Source organism: Mustela nigripes, chromosome 14, assembly GCF_022355385.1.
Source record: "Mustela nigripes isolate SB6536 chromosome 14, MUSNIG.SB6536, whole genome shotgun sequence".
Lineage (NCBI taxonomy): Eukaryota > Metazoa > Chordata > Mammalia > Carnivora > Mustelidae > Mustela > Mustela nigripes.
This window is the reverse complement of record NC_081570.1, coordinates 45470079-45490653: the sequence shown is the minus strand read 5'-3', so window position 1 is coordinate 45490653 and position 20575 is coordinate 45470079. Positions and strand designations below refer to the sequence as shown.

At 37.7% G+C, this 20575-nt stretch overlaps 1 protein-coding gene across 1 annotated transcript in view; it reads left to right on the top strand.

Annotated features, from left to right (window-relative positions):
* Positions 1 to 14676, top strand: part of FYB2 (FYN binding protein 2) — a 102412-nt gene extending 87736 nt beyond the window's left edge. Inside the window, 5 exon segments of the mRNA XM_059377085.1 lie at positions 6920 to 7006; positions 9904 to 9985; positions 13278 to 13434; positions 13554 to 13587; positions 13825 to 14676. Of these exon segments, the coding sequence (XP_059233068.1) occupies positions 6920 to 7006; positions 9904 to 9985; positions 13278 to 13434; positions 13554 to 13587; positions 13825 to 13846 (382 nt within the window). The 3' untranslated portion in view covers positions 13847 to 14676.
* Positions 14677 to 20575: the final 5899 nt, after the last annotated feature.

Genomic DNA, 20575 nt, shown 5'->3' with positions numbered 1-20575 from the left:
CTCTCTCTGCTTGACTTATTTCACTCAGCATAATCTCCTCCAGTCCCGTCCATGTTGATACAAAAGTTAGGTATTCGTTTTTTCTGATGGAGGCATAATATTCCATTGTACATATGGACCATATCTTCTTAATCTATTCATCTGTTGAAGGGCATCTTGGCTCTTTCCACAGTTCAGCGACTGTGGCCACTGCTGCTATGAATATTGGGGTACAGATGGCCCTTTTTTTCTCTACATCTGTATCTTTGGGGTAAATACCCAGTAGTGCAATTGCAGGGTCATAGGGTAGCTCTATTTTTAATTTCTTAAGGAATCTCACTTTTCCAAGTGGCTGCACCAACTTGCATTCTCACCAACAATGTAAGAGGGTCCCCCTTTCTCCACATCCTCTTCAACACTTATTGTTTACTGTCTTGTTAATTTTGGCCATTCTAACTCGTGTAAGCTGGTATCTCCATGTGGTTTTGATTTGAATCTGCCTGATGGCTAATGATGATAACATTTTTTCATGTGTCTGTTAGTCATTTGTATGTCTTCTTTGGAAAAGTGTCTGTTCATGTCTTCTGCCCATTTTTTGACGTGATTATCTGTTTTGTGTGTGTTGAGTTTGAGGAGCTCTTTATAGGTCTTGGATATCAGCCCTTTGTCTGTAGTGTCATTTGCGAATATCTTCTTCCATTCCGTGGGTTGCCTCTTTGTATTGTTGACTGTTTCCTTTGCTGTGCAGAAGCTTTTGATCTTGATGAAGTCCCAAAAGTTCATTTTTGCTTTTGTTTCTTTTGACTTTGGAGACATGTCTTGAAAGATGTTTCTGTGGCTGATGTCCTTATACTATTTTGAGTTTATTTCTGTGTGTAGTATAAGAAAGTGGTCCAGTTTCATTCTTTTGCATGTAGTTATCTGGTTTTCCCAATACCATTTGTTAAATACACTTTTCCCCATTGCATATTTCTGCTTCCTTGTCAAAGATTAATTGACCATATAATTGTGAGTTTATTTCTGGATTTTCTATTCTATTCCATTGATCTGGGTCTATTTTGTGCCACTACCATACTGATTTAATTTCTATAGCTTTGGTATATCTTGAAATCTGAGATTGTGATGACTCCAGTTTGTTCATCTTTTTAAAGATTGCTTTGCCTATTCAGGGTCCTTTATGGTTCCATACAAAGTTAAGGATTGTCTGTTCCAGTTCAGTGAAAAACGATATTGGTATTTTGATAGGAACTGCATTAAATTTCTAAATTTCTTTGGGTAGTGTGGATACTTCAACTATATTGATTATGCCAATCCATGAGCATGGGATATCTTTCCATTCATTTGTGTCATTTTCAATTTTTTTCATCAGTGTTTTGTAGATCTCAAATTATAGGTCTTTCATCTTCTTGGTTAAGTTTATTCCTAGATTATTTTTTGTGCAATTATACATGGGATTCCTTTCTTAATTTCTCATTCTGCTGGTTCATTATTAGTATATAGAGGTGTAACAGATTTCTTTATATTGATTTTATGTTCTGCAACCTTACTGAATTCATTTATCTGTTCTAGTAGTTTTTTTGGTGGAGTCTTTTGGGTTTTCTGTATAGAGAATCAGATCATCTGCGAATAGTGTAAGTTTGTTATTTACCAATTTGGATGCTTTTTATTTCTTTTTTCTTCTTTGATTGCTGTGGCTAGGATTGCCAGTACTATGTTGAATAGAAGTGGTGAGAACAGACATATATGCCTTATTTCTGATCCTAGGAGGAAAGCTCTCAGTTTTTCACCAGTGAGGATGATGTTAGTTGTGGGTTTTTTTTGGTTATGTCCTCTACTATGTTGAGGTATGTTCCCTCTAAACCAACTTTGTTGAGAGTTTTTATCATGCACAGATGTTGTAGTTTGTCAATTTTTTTTCCTGCATCTATTAAAATTATCATATGGTTCTTATCCTTTCTCTTGTTGATGTGACATATCATGTTGATTGATTTGTGAATATTGAACCACATTTGCATCCCAGGAATAAATCCCACTTGATCGTGGTGAGTGATTTTTTAAATATATTGTTGGATTTGGTTTGATACTGTTTTGTTGAGGATTTTTGTATCTATGTTCATCAGAGATACTGGCCTGTAGTTTTCTTTTATTGATGTGTCTTTATCTGGTTTTGGAATAAGGATAATGCTGACCTCATAGAATGAATTTAGAAGCTTTCCTTCCTCTTCTATTTTTTGGAATAACTTGAGAAGAAGGGGAATTAAATCTTCTTTGCAAGTTTAATAGAATTTACCTGTGAAGTTTTCTGTTCCTGGGCTTTGTTTCTTGGGAATTTTTTGATTATTGATTCAATTTCATTGCTGGTAATCAGTCTGTACAAATTTTCTATTTCTTCCTGATTCAATTTTGGTAGGTTATATGTTTTCATAATATTCTCTTATAATCCTTTCCATTTCTGTGGTATCTGTTGTTATTTCGCCTCTCTTTTTTTCTGATTTTGTTTGAGTCTTCTCTTTTTGTGAGTCTAGCTGAAGTTCTTATCAATTTCATGGATCTTTCCAAAGAAGCAGCTCCTGGTTTTATTGATCTGTTCTATTATTTTTAATTTTTATATTGCTTATTTCTGCTCTGATTTTATTATTTCTTTCTACTGGTTTGGATTTTCTTTGTTCTTTTTCTAGCTTCTTCATGTGTAAGGTTGGGTCATTTGAGATTTTTGCTTCTTGAGGTAGACCTGTGTGGTTATAGACTTCCCTCTTAGAATAGCTTTTGCTGCATCCCAAAGATTTTAAACCCTTGTGTTTCATTTTCATTTCTCTCCATATATCTCTTGATTTCCTCTTTGATTTCTTGGCTGACCCATTCATTGTTTAGTAGTATGTTATTTAACCTTCATGTATGCGTGTTCTTTTTAGATTTTTTTTCTTGTAGTTGACTTCTAGCTTCATAGTGTCATGATCAGAAGACACATGGTCTGACTGATTTTTTTTTAATTTATTGAGGCTTGTTTTGTGACCTAATATGTGACTTATTCCAGAGAATGTTCCTTGTCCACTTGAAAAGAATTATATTCTGCTGTTTTAGGATGGAATGTTCTTAGATCCATCTGATCCAATGTATCATTCAAAGCCACAGTGTCCTTGTTGATTCGGTTTAGATGATCTGTCCATTGATGTAAGTGGGATGTTAAAGTCCCCTACCATTATATTACTGTCAGTTACTTTCTTTACATTTGTTATTACCTTTTTCATGTATTTGGGTGCTCCCATGTTGGATGTATAAATATTTACAATTGTTATATCTTCTTGTTGAATCATTCTCTTGAGTATATAGTATCTTTTTTTGTCTCTTGTAACAGTTTTTGTTTTAAAGTCTATTTTTTGTGATAAAAGCATTGCTACCATGACTTTCTTTTCACTTCCATTTGCATGAAAAATGCCTTCCCATCCCTTTATAATCAATCTGTAGGTGTCTTTAAGTTTAAAGTGTCTCTTGTTGGCAGCATATAGATGGGTCTTGCTTTTTTATCTATTCTGTCACCCTGTATCTTTTGATTGGAGTGTTTAGTCCATTTGCATTCAAAGTAATTTCTGATAGGTATATATTTATTAGAGTTTTGTTACTTGCTCTGTGGTTGTTTTGGTAGTTTTTCTCTGTTCTTCTCTTGCTCTCTTGTCTCACAGTTTGCTGGTTTATTTAATGATAGATTTAGATTCCTTTCTCTTTATTCTTTGCATATCTATTATTGGTTTTTTATATATGGTTACCATTAGATTTATGTATAACATCTTCTGCATATAGAAGTCTGTTATAAGTTAATGTTTGCTTAAGTTTGAACCCATTCTTTACTCCTTTTCTCCCCACAGTTAAGGTATATGATGTCATACCTTACATCCTCTTATTTTGTGAATGCCTTGACTAATTTTTATAGATATTTTTATTGCTTTTATGCTTCCTATTTTTCTTACTCCTACATAAAGTCTTTCCTTTCCAATCAAAGAATCTTCTTTAATCTTTCTTGTAAAATTGATTTTGTGGTCATGAATTTCTTTAACTTTTATTTGTCTGGGAAACTCTTCATCTCTCCTTCTATTCTGAATGATAGCCTTGTTGGATAGAGTATTCTTGATGGCAGGGTTTCGGGGGGTTTTGTTTTGTTGTTGTTGTTGTTGTTTTCTTCCAGCACTTTGAAGATATCATCTCACTCACCTCTGGCCTACAAAATTTCTGCTGAAAAATCAGCTGATAAACTTATGGAGTTTCACTTGTATGTAACTGTTTTCTTTTCTCTTGCTGCATTTAAAATTCTCTCATCACTACTTTTTGCCATTTCAATCGGTATGTGTCTTGGTGTGGACCTCCTAGGGTGATTTTGTTGGGAACTTGCTGTATCTCCTGGCTCTGAATGTGTTTCCTTTTCCAGATTCTGGAATTTTTCAGCTATCATTTCTTCAAATAAATTTTCAGCCCCCCTTTCTTTCTCTTCTCCTTCTGGGATCCCTATAAAGTGAATGTTAATGTATCTGATGGTGTCACTGAATTCCTTAAGTCTCTTTCCATTTTTGTTGTTGTCGTTGGTGGTGGTGGTGGTCTCTCTCCTATTCAGCTTAATTCCTTTGCATGACTTTGTCCTCCAGGTCTCTAATCAGTTATTCCACTTACTCTAGTTAACCCTTTATTCCATCTAGTTTATTTTTTAAAAAGATTTTATTTATTTATTTGAGAGAGAGAGCATGAGCCAGGGGAGGAATAGAGATAGAATCTCAAGTAGACTCTACACTGAGCAGAGAGCTTGAAGTGGGGCTGGCTCTTACCACCCACGAGATCATGACTTGAGCCAAAACCAAGAGTATGATGCTTAACCAACTGAGCCACCCAGATGCCCCTCCATCTAGTGTATTTTTAACTTCAGTTATTGAGTTCTTCATCTCTGATTTTTTTTTTTTTTTTGGTCTTGTTTTCTCTTTGTAAAGGGTCTCACTGAGGTCTTCCACTCTTTTCTCTAGTCTAGTATCTTTATGACCATTACTTTAAATTCCCTACTATGCATACTATTTATCTCCATTTTGCTTAGGTCTGTTGCTTTGATTTTGTCCTGTTCTTTCATTTTGGACAATTCCTCTGTCTCCTACATTGTCTAACTCTTTGTGTGTTTTTGTGTTACAAAAGTCACCTACATCTCCTATTTTTGAAAGTAGGAGCTTTATGAAGAAGTCCTATAGTATCCTGCAATGTAGTGTCCCCTGTTCACCAGAACCTGGTGCTTCTGGAATCTCTCCTATGTGTGTTGTGTGGCTCTTGCTATTGTGGCTGAGCCACACTGGCCTTTAGTCATCCCAATGGCTCTCTAACCTGTTGCAGGCAGGGTTTGGTCCCTGTGTTACTAGTGGGCCAGTCTGAAACTGCCTTGGGTTTGAGATGACTCAGACCAGGTATTTGCCAGAGGTGCAGTAGCACTCAATTGCAGGGCAGTTTCCCTGTATTGTTCCCTAAGAAGCTTTCATTGGTGGATGGGACCTGCAGCCAGACCAGATGTCTGCCCTCAGGACACTGCTGGAGCCACAGTCTGACCTATGTGTATGACTATCTTTCCCTCTCCTGGAAAAGGAATCACCCTGCAGTGGTGATGGTCCCTGCCGGGGCTGTTTGCACACTGCCAGGCTTCAGCCAAGTGCATATGGGGGGGGGGGGGCATGTTCACAGGAGAAGGGTAGGTGCAGTGCCAGCAAGGTCTCCCCCCTTGCGCCATGGGAGGGGACCTGCAACCTCTAGGGTGAGGTAGGAGAGGTTGGAGGGGGTGGATCCCCAAAAGTGCATGGGGGCAGGTGAGTGGTGTTAGCAAACTAGGTGGAGAGTGTTCACAGCACTGGTTCCCAATGGTGTCAAAGCTAGGGGGCAGGGGAGGAAATGATGCCTGCCTGCTTCTTTGTTTCTGGAGAAGATTCTTATCCCTCCAGTGCCTATTCAGATATTGATAAACAACTCTCCCTCCTGCTTGCCCTAGGCATTTTTCAAACTGCTGCTTCTAGCCTGTATCTCCTTGGAGCTGTTTGTTTTGCTTTCTTTTTAAGGGCAAGGACTCCACTTACTCTAGTCCTTTTGGTTCTCCCAGATTGAGCCTGCTGATTTTTGAAGTTCCAGATATTAAGCCCCACTGATTTTAAGAACTCATGAAATTTAGCCTCTCTGGTTTTTAAAGCCAAATATTGGGGTGTGGGTTCACCTTCCCTATTGCCTGGAGTGTCTGTTTCTTTCTTTTCTCCATGCCTATAGCATCTCTCCCTCCTGTGTACAGTCCTAAGGGTCTGTTTAGTTCCCTACAGTGACTCTGACCTGCCTACACTCTTCAGTATGGGTTTTTCTTTATGTTTAGCTGTGAAGTCTGTTCTGTCAGTCTTCAAATTATGTTCTGGGTTATTTACACTTATGTAGATGTTATCTAAGTTGATCCATGTGACAAGGTGAGCTTAGGGTCTTCCTACTCTGCCATCTTCCCCAACTCCTCCCTCTATCCTTTTCTGCGAGTGCTAAACACTAGATTTATCTGATCTCAAGGTAGTGGTTAATATTATTCCTGTTTTAGAGGCAAAGACACTGAGGCTCAGGAGGGGAAATGTGATTATAAGCAGGTTGATCTTGCTTCTGGTTTCAAATTTGGATCACCACACATCAGGGGTCAGCAAACTATGGTCTATGGGCCAAAACAGCTGGCCACTTGTTTTTGTAAATACAGTCACAATAGCAGAGTTTAGTGGTTACCACAAAGATGATATATTACCAAGCTTAAGATATATACAACCTGATCTTGACATGGATTATCCAAATATACTTCTAGGTGATGTTTTAACTTTTTTAAAATAAAGCCTTATTGTCCAAAAAGTACTGATGTTTCCATAAAAGTTTCAATTAAATATTTACTTGCTCAAAATGTCTTTCTCCTTAGAGATGAAAATAAACTAAAAACTTGGAAACCCAAGTTTTTGATGGCAAAGGAAAAGAAAGAGAGAAAAGGTGCTGAAGAATCAGAAAGGTAGGAGCACAGGTATACTTAGATTACTGCTAATCTGCTGAAATTTATACCTCTTAGAGCTGTGTGACTTTAGGCAAGTCATTAAATTTGATTGTCAAGTTCCTGATCTATAAAATGAGAATAATAGCACCTACCTGACTATAGTTGAAAGGATTAAAAGAAAAAAAAGAAAATGTAAAGTGCCACACACATTTCTCTTGTCATCATCCAGACTTTGGTAGATAGGGAGTAGGAAAGATTTTAAGCCAGCCATTATCAAGTGATGAAAAAACTTTATCTTCTTTTAGGCTGTATGAACTTTTCCCCTATAGATGGAATTTAAATAATACACCAGTTGGAACTTAAACTTTGAGAAATACGATCATATAACAATACTAATTTCCCTAAAACACAATTTTAGTTATGACTATATTAATGTTAGAATTTAAAAAAGAATGTTTTATCAACTCATGATCAAACCTTCATTCTTGTGATTCAAGTTTCCAGCTGACTGTTGCAGGAGGTGCTGTTTTTACTGTCTCAGGTGGTTACTATGTGATCTGTGCTCTGGAGCACAGGGCACAGGATCTGAGATACTTTTAACAGTTGTCTTGGGGAAATCCTTGTTTAAATAGCCATTGAACTGGGAACACTGTGTGGTCCGTCTGCTCTGGGAAACCTGTTTAGAAAAGTTTTAAAGGGGAAGCCCAAAAGAAATCAGACAACTGTCTATAACATATTTAAACACAGGGGATGGCACAGGATGGCCTTTCCCATAACCTTATTTTCTTTGGGCTTAGACTTGATGTAATTTACTTTCCCCAAGTTCAAAAGATGTAGACTACAAAAGCATCTTCCCACCTTAAACTTCATAATTTTATATAGCATACCAAAACAGAATTTCAAGAGAGAAAATATCCATGAAATTTTTGACACTTCTCCAGAAAAAAAAACGTTTAGTATTTCAATGTACACATATGTCTTTCAGGAAACAATTTTCTAGTGTTTTTTTTCTTTTCTTTTCTTTTTTAAAGATTTTATTTATTTATTTGACAGAGATCACAAGTAGACAGAGAGGCAGGCAGAGAGAGTGAGAAGAGGAAGCAGGCTCCCCGCAGAGCAGAGAGCCGATGCGGGGCTCGATCCCAGGACCCTGGGATCATGACCTGAGCCAAAGGCAGAGCCTTAATCCACTGAGCCACCCAGGTGCCCCTAGTGCTTTTTTTCTTATAACAAACTGATATTATAGTTTACTTTTACTTTCAACTGGATAAATTTTAAAATATGGCAAATTTTGAAATGTGGTATTGGAGCTATCATATTCCTGTAGATTGTTATATCAATTTTGAGTGCTTTTTGTTCCTTTTAAAATGGTTTTTTTTTTTTTAAGATTTTATTTATTTATTTGACGGAGATCACAAGCAGACAGAGAGGCAGGCGGGGGGGGGGGGGGGGGGAGCAGGCTCCCCACAGAGCAGAGAGCCCAATGTGGGACTCAATCCGAGGACCTGGGATCATGACCTGAGCCAAAGGCAGAGGCTTTAACCCACTGAGCCACCCAGGTACCCCTTAAAATGGTTTCTGCCATAACATGTTCCACCAGTAAGAAATGCATTCTAGGTTAGTTCAACCCTTTTATAATCTTTTTATGAAACAAAAACGACAAATTTTCAGAGAAGTTGGAGAAGGATATCCCAGCTACAAAGGCATAGAAACGATAGCCCACTTTCTAAGATGTTCTAACATAGATGTGTGTGTGTGTGTGTGTGTGTGTGTGTGAAAGAGACAGAGAGGGAGAGAGAGAAGCTTGAAAGGTAGATTGGGGCTACCTTATAAAATGCCATGTGTATCACGCTAAGGAATTTGACTTTATCTTGTGGGCACTAGAGACAAAGTTTTAAGCAAAAGCGTGACATCAATTACATTTTAGAAAGATGGCTCTGGAGGCAAGTATGCAGATGGATTTGAGGAAGGAGAGGCAAGAGGAAGAGGTATTTCAGGTAAGAAGTGAAAATGTGGCAGTGGCTATAATCTTGGGACAGAATGAAAAAGATGTAGGAGACACTTCTGAATAAAACTAACAGGACTTGCTTTTTTCCTTCTGTCAATATATTGAACTGCTACAAAAGCACCAACGCCCATGTGAAGAATAGGAAGGAAGAAAAGGGAGGATTAAGAGTGTAATCGGCCTCTGCTGTAGGGTTATCTATCAACTTTTACGTGCTGATAATTTTGCACTTATTTTGTGGTATCTTACTTTACTTTTCTTAATCTTCTCCAGAACCATTCAGCAAATAGAACAGTTCTCTGATTGAAGTACAAAGATTTATGATTTTTTGAACAAGCTAATTATACTTTGAATCCTGATTCAGAGGAGTTTTTTGTTTAACTTAAATTGCTTACCCAATTTCATTTTATCCCTAATTATTATCTTGGTATTAAAAAAACCCCACAACATTTTTACTTTAAGATTTCATTTATTTATTTGAGAGAGAAAGAAAGCACGAGCAGGGTGGGTGGAGAGGTAGAGGAGAAGCAGACTTCCTGCTTCACAGGGGGCCAGATGTGGGGCTTGATCCCGGGACACTGGAATCATGACCTGAGCTGAAGGCAGATGATTAACTGAGCCTCCCAGGTGCCCACACAGCCTTTTTAACTATAGGAAAAAGCAATTGGTATTACTTATGTTGTTCAACTGTTCTGACACTCTACTCGAAATATGTGTTATATACATAATCATCTATAAATACCCATATATATATATGTATATATATATGATTTTATATAAAAGTATATACATACAAAATTATACCTGAATTTATCCTGAAGTAGCATAAGTTTACAGATTTGGGAACTTAAGAGTTTTATTATGGTACACTTAACCTGACCTGCATATTTCTTGCCATTCTATGTTCTAGAAATTTCTTCCGAACCAAGAAGCAAAACTTAGAAAAGATGAGGATGGAAAAAGAAGAAAAACGTTTTAGAGAACAATTTGAGGTATGTTCTCCTCTGAAGGTAAAAGTTATAAACAGAAATTCCTAGCTTTTAATATTACTAAAGATCCTACAAGTGTTGCACCTCTGCCTCTGGGATAGATAGGACCCAAACTAAACAGCTGATAACGTTTTTTCCTGATGCATTCTTATATTATCATGCCTTTATACCTGCTATCCCCTCTGTCTGGAAAAACTAAGTAATTCTTAAGGCTCTGTTCAACTGTCACCCACTCTTCTTGGGAAAGTAATTAAGCACATTTTATCTGCTAAACACATATCTGTTCTAACACTGGTCTGTTTATAACACAGCCTGTGTATGTGTGTGTATTCTGAGCTCAACTCAAGTACTGTCTGAGTAAAGATTTTGTCTCATTCAAGTTTGCTCCTACCTCCTGACATATCTGGACACATAGAATTCAGTGAGTGACTGAATGACGAGATAAACAAATGAAACAAGTGAATGAAGGAAGCAGTATCTGAAGTTTCTTAACTTCTTCTGTCATTATGAATCCATGGAGTATTTCCTCAATTCCAAGGTTCAAACAGTCCTTCCTTATAATTTCATATACTGTCACCATGAAAATTAAGAAACATATTGAATAGCTCCCAGGTCCCAGATACTGGATTGAGAGAGAGAATGTGGACATTCTGTTCACAGAATTTCTCCACGTCACTACTGCTCCCCATTATGAAATGGGTCAAGATTAGGCTTCTTAACATGATATAAAAAGCTCTTCATTTCATAACTTCTTGTCTTTCAGGTTTTATTTCCTGCTGTTCTTCACCTTGCACTTCAGGCTTTGGCAAAAACTCTTCAGTTCTGTCCCTTCTGTGAACATCCACTACAGTCCCTATCCTGCTACTCCCTTCCTCCAGGCATTTACTTGGTCTGCTCCAACTACCTGGTGATACTCTTACTTTTCCCCATCTGACTAGCTTTCATTCACTTATCAACACCCATCAAGGCATCTCCTCTCCTCCAGGAAGACTGACCCACATTTCTCATTAAGGATATTCCTCTTCCTCTATATTCCTCTATATCTGAGCTTATCATAAGCATTAACATTATGGCAATTATGTGTTCACCAATTAAACTATGAGCTCTTGGAGGACAGGGTTATCTTTATATCCATGTGCAGAGCAGAATAAAAGTACCTTTGTAAATGTCCAAAAATGTTTTTGGACTGAACTAAAAAAGAATATACACAAATCCCTCATAATCATTAATAACTCTTGCTTTGGACCAAAGCTGATTAGAGCTGTTATATCTAGAAGCCATGATATGAAATTATTTACTGCAACTGTGATATTATTTTTTATAAAGATTTTATTTATTTATTTGACAGAGAGAGATCACAAGTAGGCAGAGAGGCAGGCAGAGAGAGAGAAAAGAGGAAGCAAGCTCCCCACTGAGCAGAGAGCCTGATGCGGGACTCGATCCCAGGACCCTGAGATCATGACCTGAGCCGAAGGCAGAGGCTTTGACCCACTGAGCCACCCAGGCACCCACAACTGTGATATTATTGAGAAGCATTAGTGTAACAATTACTTGCTGAATTGACCTTACATTCCATTTAGTGCTTTTCTCATTTTGTGACTGTCTCATATCTCATGTGTATGATTCCATTCTTCCTTATTACCTATGGTGACTTTTTCTTATATATAATTAGAAAAACTATGCCACATTAGTAATTTTATTCAGCTCAAATCACAAAAGTTTAGTGCCTCATTTGTGCTAGGCATTAAGAGTACAAGGTTGTGGGGTGCCTGGGTGGCTCAGTGGTTAAACCTCTGCCTTCGGCTCAGGTCATGATCTCAGTGTTCTGGGATCGAGCCCCGCGTCGGGCTCTCTGCTTGGTGAGGAGCCTGCTTCCCCCCTTCTCTCTGCCTGCCTCTCTGCCTACTTGTGATCTCTGTCTGTCAAATAAATAAATAAAATCTTAAAAAAAAAAAAAAGAGTACAAGGTTGAATAAAACTATCTTCCATTTTCATTTTAAGATAATATGTTTATTAAATACTGTAATAGGAGTATATACAAAGTATAGTTAAACAGAAAATTATACATTGCTGTTGTTTAAGTCTTCATGAGAAGTGGTTTAAGAGGAAAAAAGTGTTTTGGGCAGAGAAAACCACATGAGCATTGGCCGGTAAGTATAAAAGTAGCTGGTATATTCAGGACCATCATATAGCTTGATGTGACTTCATAATGGGACAGAAATGGGAGCATGGGAAATGACCATATGCCAAAGAACCTGAATGTCAAGCTGAGAATGTGGATCTCATCATGAAAGCAATGAAGAATCTTTAGAATTTGACAAAAAGCAAAATGACCTGATTAATTTTCATTTTAAGAAATCACTGTATTCATAATGAACAATGGCCTGGAAAAGGGTAAGAAATCAAACAGTGAGGAAGCTATCACTTTGTTAGACAAAAGAAAAATCTATCTTGTGGATCAGATCCCATTTGGTATAGAATGATGTATTTTATCATTCAAACTCCGCACATTTCTGAGAGTGGAAAAAGGCATACCTAATCCTAATTCTAAGTATGTGTAGAGACACTAAATATAAGCAGACTGTCCTGAGCAGAGGGAGATGTCTGGCCACCCTAATTTGGTTAAGTACACATCTGTAAATATAAGCTTTGTATTGTGGAACTTTTTCTGAGTCAACAGATATCAGTCCATTAGAAGGTAATATACCTAGAGTTGTATAGGCTGGCTAGTTTATCATACAGAAGAAAACCTCCTTTAAGGTCATAAATTGAATTTCTCATCAGTTTTTTCACAAATGCCTGTCTCTGACACCAGAAGAGTGGGAATTGCCCCCTATACCTTCTACTTTATATATAAGCCCACCCAGAGAGGAAGAATAGAAAGAGGGCCACTTAAAAATGCTAGGTATGTAAGGACATTATAAACTCTAAAGCGCTATACACAAGGAGGTTTTTTATTTCCCTCTTTTTTAAACTTCCCCATTCCTGAGTGGGGTGGTATCCTTATTACTGGAACACTTAACATCCATGGAAATTAATATATACCCATGTTATAAATATCTCATCCACTGGAATTCATTCTGGTACAACTAGATAAGAAGTATGAAAACACTTTGAAAATATGACTGTGCCAAATTAAATGTAAGATTGTAGCATTTTACTACTATTTTCCTATTCCTTTAGAGGTTATTTAATATTTAGTATTTTGAGTTTGAGGTTACTATCTTACATCCTCCATTAATTTTGTTAGAATAAAAACTGCACACACAGTCTGATTAGTAATTTCTTCTTTCAGTATGACAAAGAGATTACTGTCATCAACACAGCAGTGGCATGTTCCAGTAATTCAAGGAATGGAATATTCGATTTGCCAATAACCCCTGGAGAAGAACTGCAAGTCATTGATACCACTGAAGAAAATCTAGTGATTTGTCGCAATTCCAAAGGCAAATGTAAGTTGCTGGCTTATCACCCATAAAATATGTCACTGTTTAAAAGAAAAATATCAAAGCATTCTTGCAGCATTCTGGCTATAACTTTCAGATTAGTAATGTGACTTTTGTTTCTACAGATGGATATGTACTGATTGAACATCTAGATTTCAAGTAAGTGGTTTGCTTTTATACTACAAATCATGAATTCTAAAAAACTTAATGCACTGTTGTGTACATTAGTCTCAAAGGAAGACTACTGAATTTATTTTAATTTAGGAAGTTTTAGGGATGACTTTGGAAGAGACTTTATTCTTGTCTCCTGAGTACATTATGACTTCTCTACAGAGTAAACTGGGTAAGAAATTGCCACTCATTACTCCATTGGCCTCTACTTTTCTGTCTTCTCAGGCATCAAGGCTGGTCACCTTAGGAAGATCAAGCTCCAATGGCAGGGGCTGCACTAGTAAGGACTAGTCTGAGAGCTCAGACCTGCCTCACCTCAGGTTCAGTTGGCATGTCAAATGGGATGGGGGATCTGTGGAAACGGAGAAGAGAAAAACAAACCCTCCACATTCAGATGTTGGTTTTACTCCTAAATGGTTATCTTTCAATGTCTACATCAGTCTCTGTTTCACTGCTGACTCAAGAGAGTATGAAACACTGTGTGTTAGCATTTGAGCATCTATTTAGTGAGCCATAGCCCAAGTTGGAAATCACGCCTTATGGCACCTAGGCAGCTGTGCAGATGGTTAGTTTCCTTCTAATATTAGCACATGAATGTTTATAATTTCCAGAAGATATTGTGCATTTAAATTGGGTGCAATTTACTTCTGAGAAGTAAATAGTGTAACCCAGGTCTTTAAAATACTCAGATTTAAGGTATAATCTTAAAATGTAATTATGGCTCAGTTTATAAGTATCCTTAATCAAAAATATCAATGCTGTTCAATATTGGCTCCTTTTGGGAACAGCATGCTAAATAGTAATTTATTCCAAAATGAAGAGCCTGAATATATTTAACACAATTTAAATAATATACATATGCTGTCAATTTAAAACATCCTGTTGTCCAAAGTAAGAAAAATAATTCTATGCCTGAACACCTAAGAAAAAATGAGATGGAGCTGTAAATAACTGCCTAGCCAGGAGATACATTCTATGGGGGCATACAGCTGTTTTAAAAAATGTTGGCATTTTCAACACTGAAAAACTGAACAATTTTGCTTCATTTTTTTTTTTTAAGATTTGTATATTTTAGAGAGAGAGCACAAGTGGGAGAGGGAGAAAAATCTCCAACAGACTCCAAACTCAGCATGAAGCCTGACACAGAGCTCTATCTCACAACTATGAGATCACCATCTGAGCTGAAACCGAGTCAGATGCTTAACCAACAAGCCATCCAGGCACCCCTTTGCTCTGTTCTTTGCCTTCAAGGGATGGAATTAGTCCCATGACCTCATTCTTTATACTGTGAGTCTTTTAAAAATTTTTTCTTAGATTCGGTTAACATACAGTGTATGTTTCAGAGGCAGAGGTCAGTGACTCATCAGTTGCATAGAACACTCAGTACTCGTTACAGCACGTGCCCTCCTTCATGCTATCATCCCACCCACCTCCCCCCCAGCAAGCCTCAGTTTGTTTTCTGTAGTTAACAGTCTCTTAGGGTTTGCTGTGAGACTATTTTTTAAGTTTCTAGGTACTTTTATCTTCTTTTTCATGTTCCAAATGGTACTCACCAATAAAAGCCAAGCAGCAGAAGTATTCATAGAGGACAGGGGAATATGGCAGAATACAAGAACTCTAGGCTTGTTTCATCCCACGAATACATCAACCTAAATACCCCAGAAATCCATCTGAAGACCAGTGGACAAATTCCACAATTAAAGGTAGAGAAGAGGCCACACCAAAGAAGGTAGAACATATGGAAACACAGCTTGGGAGAGAAATGGATCATGGCCTCTGTGGTGGGGAGAGAGTCACAGTTGTCTTGTCAAAAAGTGCAAGATGAATTTCCAGAGCAAGTGGCTTGGAATGGGAGTGGGGCCAAATTCCAGCAGGGCTTAAAGCCTGGAGTTTTAAAGGTCAGTGTGCTTGGCTCTGAGAGAGCATGGAGGACACTGGGGCTTCTCTTGGAGAAAGGGCGAGACAGATAGCTCAGGAGCAGTGTGGAAACAGCCATCTGAAGAGCACCTGGGGCACACAGTAGGGAGGTTAGTTGCTTAGCTCTAAGCATGTCTCAGGAGAGCATTCAGGGAAGACCCCTCCAGGGACAAAGGAACTGATACAGCCATTTCTCTCTCCCACCCCTCAGCATAAGCACAGAGCCACCTGCAGGAACCAGCACAGCTCCATATTTACTACCTAACTTGCTTACACCAAGTCCCCCCCACCTACCCAAGCTTGGAAGAACTACTTTTCCTAGTCTGCTTGCCTCAGTAGGGTGGCAAGCCTCATCCCCCAGAAGACCAGCCCAAATCCCTGGCAACATCCCATCTCCCAACCTGGGAGTTTTGTGAGACCTCAGTTCCAGTGGCAACAGTGACAGGTCTCATTTCTAGTTAAAAACACAACATTCAGCCCAGGACCACAGCCCACAACAGGCAAAGAGAACCTCTGCAGACAACTGGCCTGAAGATAAACCAGCCAGAGTTCTGGAGACACTCCCAGAAGCACCAGGCCTGGGGAACAGGGGATACTATACTGCAGGACACTACAGAACCTCTTCTTAAAGCTATTACCCTCAAGAACAGGAGATGTAACTGACTTTCTTAATACAGAAACAGGCATAGAGACTTAGACAAAATGATAAGAAGAATCTGTCCCAAATAAAAGGACAAGCCATGGTTGGAAATCTAAGCAGAAGAGATACAAGTAACATGCCTGATAGAGAATATAAAGCAAAAATCATCAGGATACAGGACTTGAGAAAAGAGTGGAGGACATCAGTGAGATCCTTAACACAGAGATAAGGAATAACACAGAAGGGATAAAGGACTCAATAAATGAAATGAGAAATAGGCTTGGTGGAATGAACAGCAGGCTGGAGGAAGCAGAGGAATGTATTAATGACCTAGAAGACAGAGTCAGGGATAGTAATCAAGCTGACTACAAGAAAAAATATACAAAACAAGAACAGACTTAGGGAACTTAATGATTCCATCAAACATAGTAACAGTCATATTTTAGGAGTCACAGAAGAAAGAGAGAAAAGGAGGTAGAGAATTTGACGAAATAGCTGAAAACTTCCTTAATCTGGGGAAGGAAATGGGCACAGAGAACCACCAACAAAAGCAGATCTATATCAAGACATAATGTAATTAAAGCTCGTAAAAGCAGCAAGACAAAAGACTTACATACAATGGAAACCCATGAGGCTATCAGTGGACTTTTTTTCATAGAAACTTTGAATATATCATGCCATTCTCTTCTGGCTTGCAAAGTGCTGAATGGAAAAAATCTGTAGCCAACAATTCTCTAACCAGCAAGGCTATCATTCAGAATAGAGGAGAGAGTTTCCCAAACACTAAAGGAGTTCATGACCACTAAATCAGCCCTGCAAGAAATATTAAAGGGGACTCTTTGAGCAGAAAGACTAAAATGACAATATGAAGGTAGTAAACACAAAAGTGGTAAAAATGAATATTTCTGTGAAAAACTGGTCAAGAAATTCACAAAATAGAAGGATGTACAGCAGGACAACAATACCTAAAACATGGGGAAGAAAGGGGTCAAGAATGGGTTCAAACTTTAAATGACAATCAACGTAATGTAGACCCCCTACGCAGATATTACACACAAAACTAATGGTTACCACAAATCAAAAGCAACTAATAAATATGCAAAAAAAAAGAAAACAAATCCAAATATATCACTAAAGAAAGCCAGCAAATTCTGAAAGACAAGGATCAGAGAAATCTTCAGAACCAATGGCAAAACAAGTAATAAAATGGCAATACATATCTATCAATAGTTTTTTGAATGTAAGTGGACTAAACAAAAAGCACAGGATGACAGAATGAATAAAAAAATTAAAAACACCCAAGACCTGGGGTGCCTGGGAAACTCAGTCCATTAACCTGCTCACTCTTGATTTCAACTTGGGTCATTATCTCAGGGTCCTGGAACTGAGCCCCATGTGTGGCTCCTCACTCAGCAGGGTGTCCGCTTCAGGATTCTCTCTCCCTCTTCCCCTCATCCAAATAAATAAATCTTTTTTTTTTTTTTAAAAAAAAAAGACCCATCTATGTCTTGCCTATAACAGATTCATTTTAGACTTAAAGACACCTGCAGATACAAAGCGAAGGATGGAGAAACATCATGCAAGTTGATGTCAAAAGAAAGCCAGGGCAGTCATGCTTCTATCAGACAAAATAGACTCTAAAAACAAAGACTGTAACAGGAGACAAAGAAGGACACTACAAAATCATAAAGGGGACAAATCAACGAGAAGTTACAATAATTATAAATATTTATGCACCCAACACAGAATCACCCAAATACATAAAACAGTGAGTAAAAAACATAAACTAACCAATTCAATAACAGCAAGGGACTTTTAACACTCCACTGACATCAATAGACAAATCAACAGAAAATCAAGGAGACAATGGTTTTAAAGGACACCGCAATAAGACAAAAGAAAGAAATAAAAGGCATTCAAATCAGTAAGGAAGAAGTAAAACTTTCGCTATTTGCCGATGATACAGTGCTATATATAGAAAACCCAAAAGAGTCCACAAAAAAAACCTGCTAGAACTGATAAATTCAATAAAGTCACAGGATACAAATTCAATGTACAGAAATCTGTAGCATTTCTATACACCAGTAATGAAGCAGCAGAACGAGAAATTAACAATCCCATTTACAATTGCACCAAAAATAATAAGATACCTAGGAAGAAATCTAACCAAAGAGGTGAAAGATCTGTACTCTGAAAACTATGAAACACTCATCAAAGAAATTGAAGACAACATAAAGAAATGGAAAGACATCCCATGCTCATGGATGGGAGGAACAAATAATGTTGAAATGTCTATACTACCCAAATGTCTATACTACCCAAAATACTACACATTTAATGCAAACCCTATCAAAATACCAACAGCATTTTTCACACAACTAAAACAATCCTAAAATTTGTATGGAACCACAAAAGATCTCAATTAGCCAAAGCAATCTTGAAAAAGCAAAGCAAAGCTGGAGACATCACAATTCCATACTTCAAATTATATTACAAAGCTGTAGTATAACAAAACAGTAACAAAAACTGACACCAAAACAGATACATAAATAGACAATGCAAAAGACTTCAGCAAAAGTTTGCTACTACTGCTACAGGAATTCAGAAAGTCACAGGACATAAAATCTATACACAGAGGCCAGTTGTATTTCTATACACTACCAATGATGCAAAAAAAGAGAAATCCAACGAATCCATCCTATTTAACAACTGCACCAAAAAACCAAAGAGGTAAAGGAACTCTGAAAACTATAGAACACTTATGAATGACATTGAGGAAGATACAAAGAAATGGAAAAACATTCCATGTTCATGGACTGGAAGAACAAATATTGTTAAAATGTCTATGCTACCAAAGCAATCTACACATTCAATGCAATCCCTATCAAAATACCATCACCTTTTTTCACAAAGCTGGAAGAAACAATCCTAAAATTTGTATGGAACCGGAAAAGACCCTGAGTAGCCAAAGGAATGTTGAAAAAGAAAACCAAAGCGGAGGCATCATAATTCTGGACTTCAAGCTGTATTACAAAGTTGTCATCATCAGGACAGTATTGTACTGGCACAAAAACAGACACATAGATCAATAGAACAGAAAATTGAGCCCAGAAATGGACCCTCAACTATATGGTCAACTAATCTTTGACAAAGCAGGAAAGAATATCCAATGGAAAAAAGTCTCTTCAACAAATAAGTGCTGGGACAACTGGACAGCCAAATGCAAAGAATGAAACTGGACCACTTTCCTACACCATACACAAAAATAAACTCAAAATGGATAAAAGACCTAAATGTGAGAAAGGAATCCATCAAAATCCTAAAGGAGAACACAGACAGCTACCTCTTTGACCTCAGCCACAGCAAGTTCTTGGTAGACATGTCTCCAAACGCAAGAGAAACAAAAGCAAAAATGAACAATCGGGACTCCATCAAGATAAAAAAAAAAAAGCTACACACATTCAATGCAAAGAAAATAGTCAACAGAACTAAAAGGGAACCTATGGAATGGGAAAAGATATATGCAAATGTCTTATCAGATAAAGGGCTAGTATCCAGAAATCTGTAAAGAACTTATCAACAACTTATTGCCAACACCCCAAAAACAAAAAAATCCAGTCAAGATATGAGCAGAGGCCTAAACAGACATTTCTCCAAATAAGACAAATGGCCAATAGACATATGAAAAAATGCTCCAAATTACCCAGCATCAGGGAAACAAAATCAAAACCACTGTAGGAAAAAAAAACACACACATACACACACACAATGAGCTACCACCTCACATCAGTCAGAATGGCTAAAATCACTAACTCAGGAAATGACAGATGTCGGCAAGGATGTGGAGAAAGGGGAACCCTCTTATACTGTTGATAGGAATGCAAACTGGTGCAGCCATTATGGAGGCTCCTCAGAAAGTTAAAAATAGAACTACCTATGATCTAGCAATTGCACTACCAGGTATTTAACCAAAGGATACAAACATAGTGATTCGATAGGGCACATATAACTCAACATTTGTAGCAACAAAATCCACAATAGCCAACTTATGGAAAGAGCCCAGACATCCATTGATGGATGAATGGATAAACATATGGTCTATATATACAATGGAACATTACTCAGCCATCAAGAATGAAATTTCATCAAAGAATGAAATCTTTCCATTTGCAACAATGTGGATGGAACCAGAGGGTATTATGCTAAGTGAAATAAGTCAGGCAGAGAAAGACAAATGCCAGATGACTTCATTCATGTGGAATTTAAAAAAAAAAAAAAAACAGATGAACACAGGGGAAGGGAAGGAAAAGTAAAATAAGATGAAAATAGAAAGGGAGGCAAACCATAAGAGATACTGAACTCTAGGAAACAAACTGAGGGTTGTTGGAAGGGAGGGGTGGTGCATGGGGAAAGGGATAA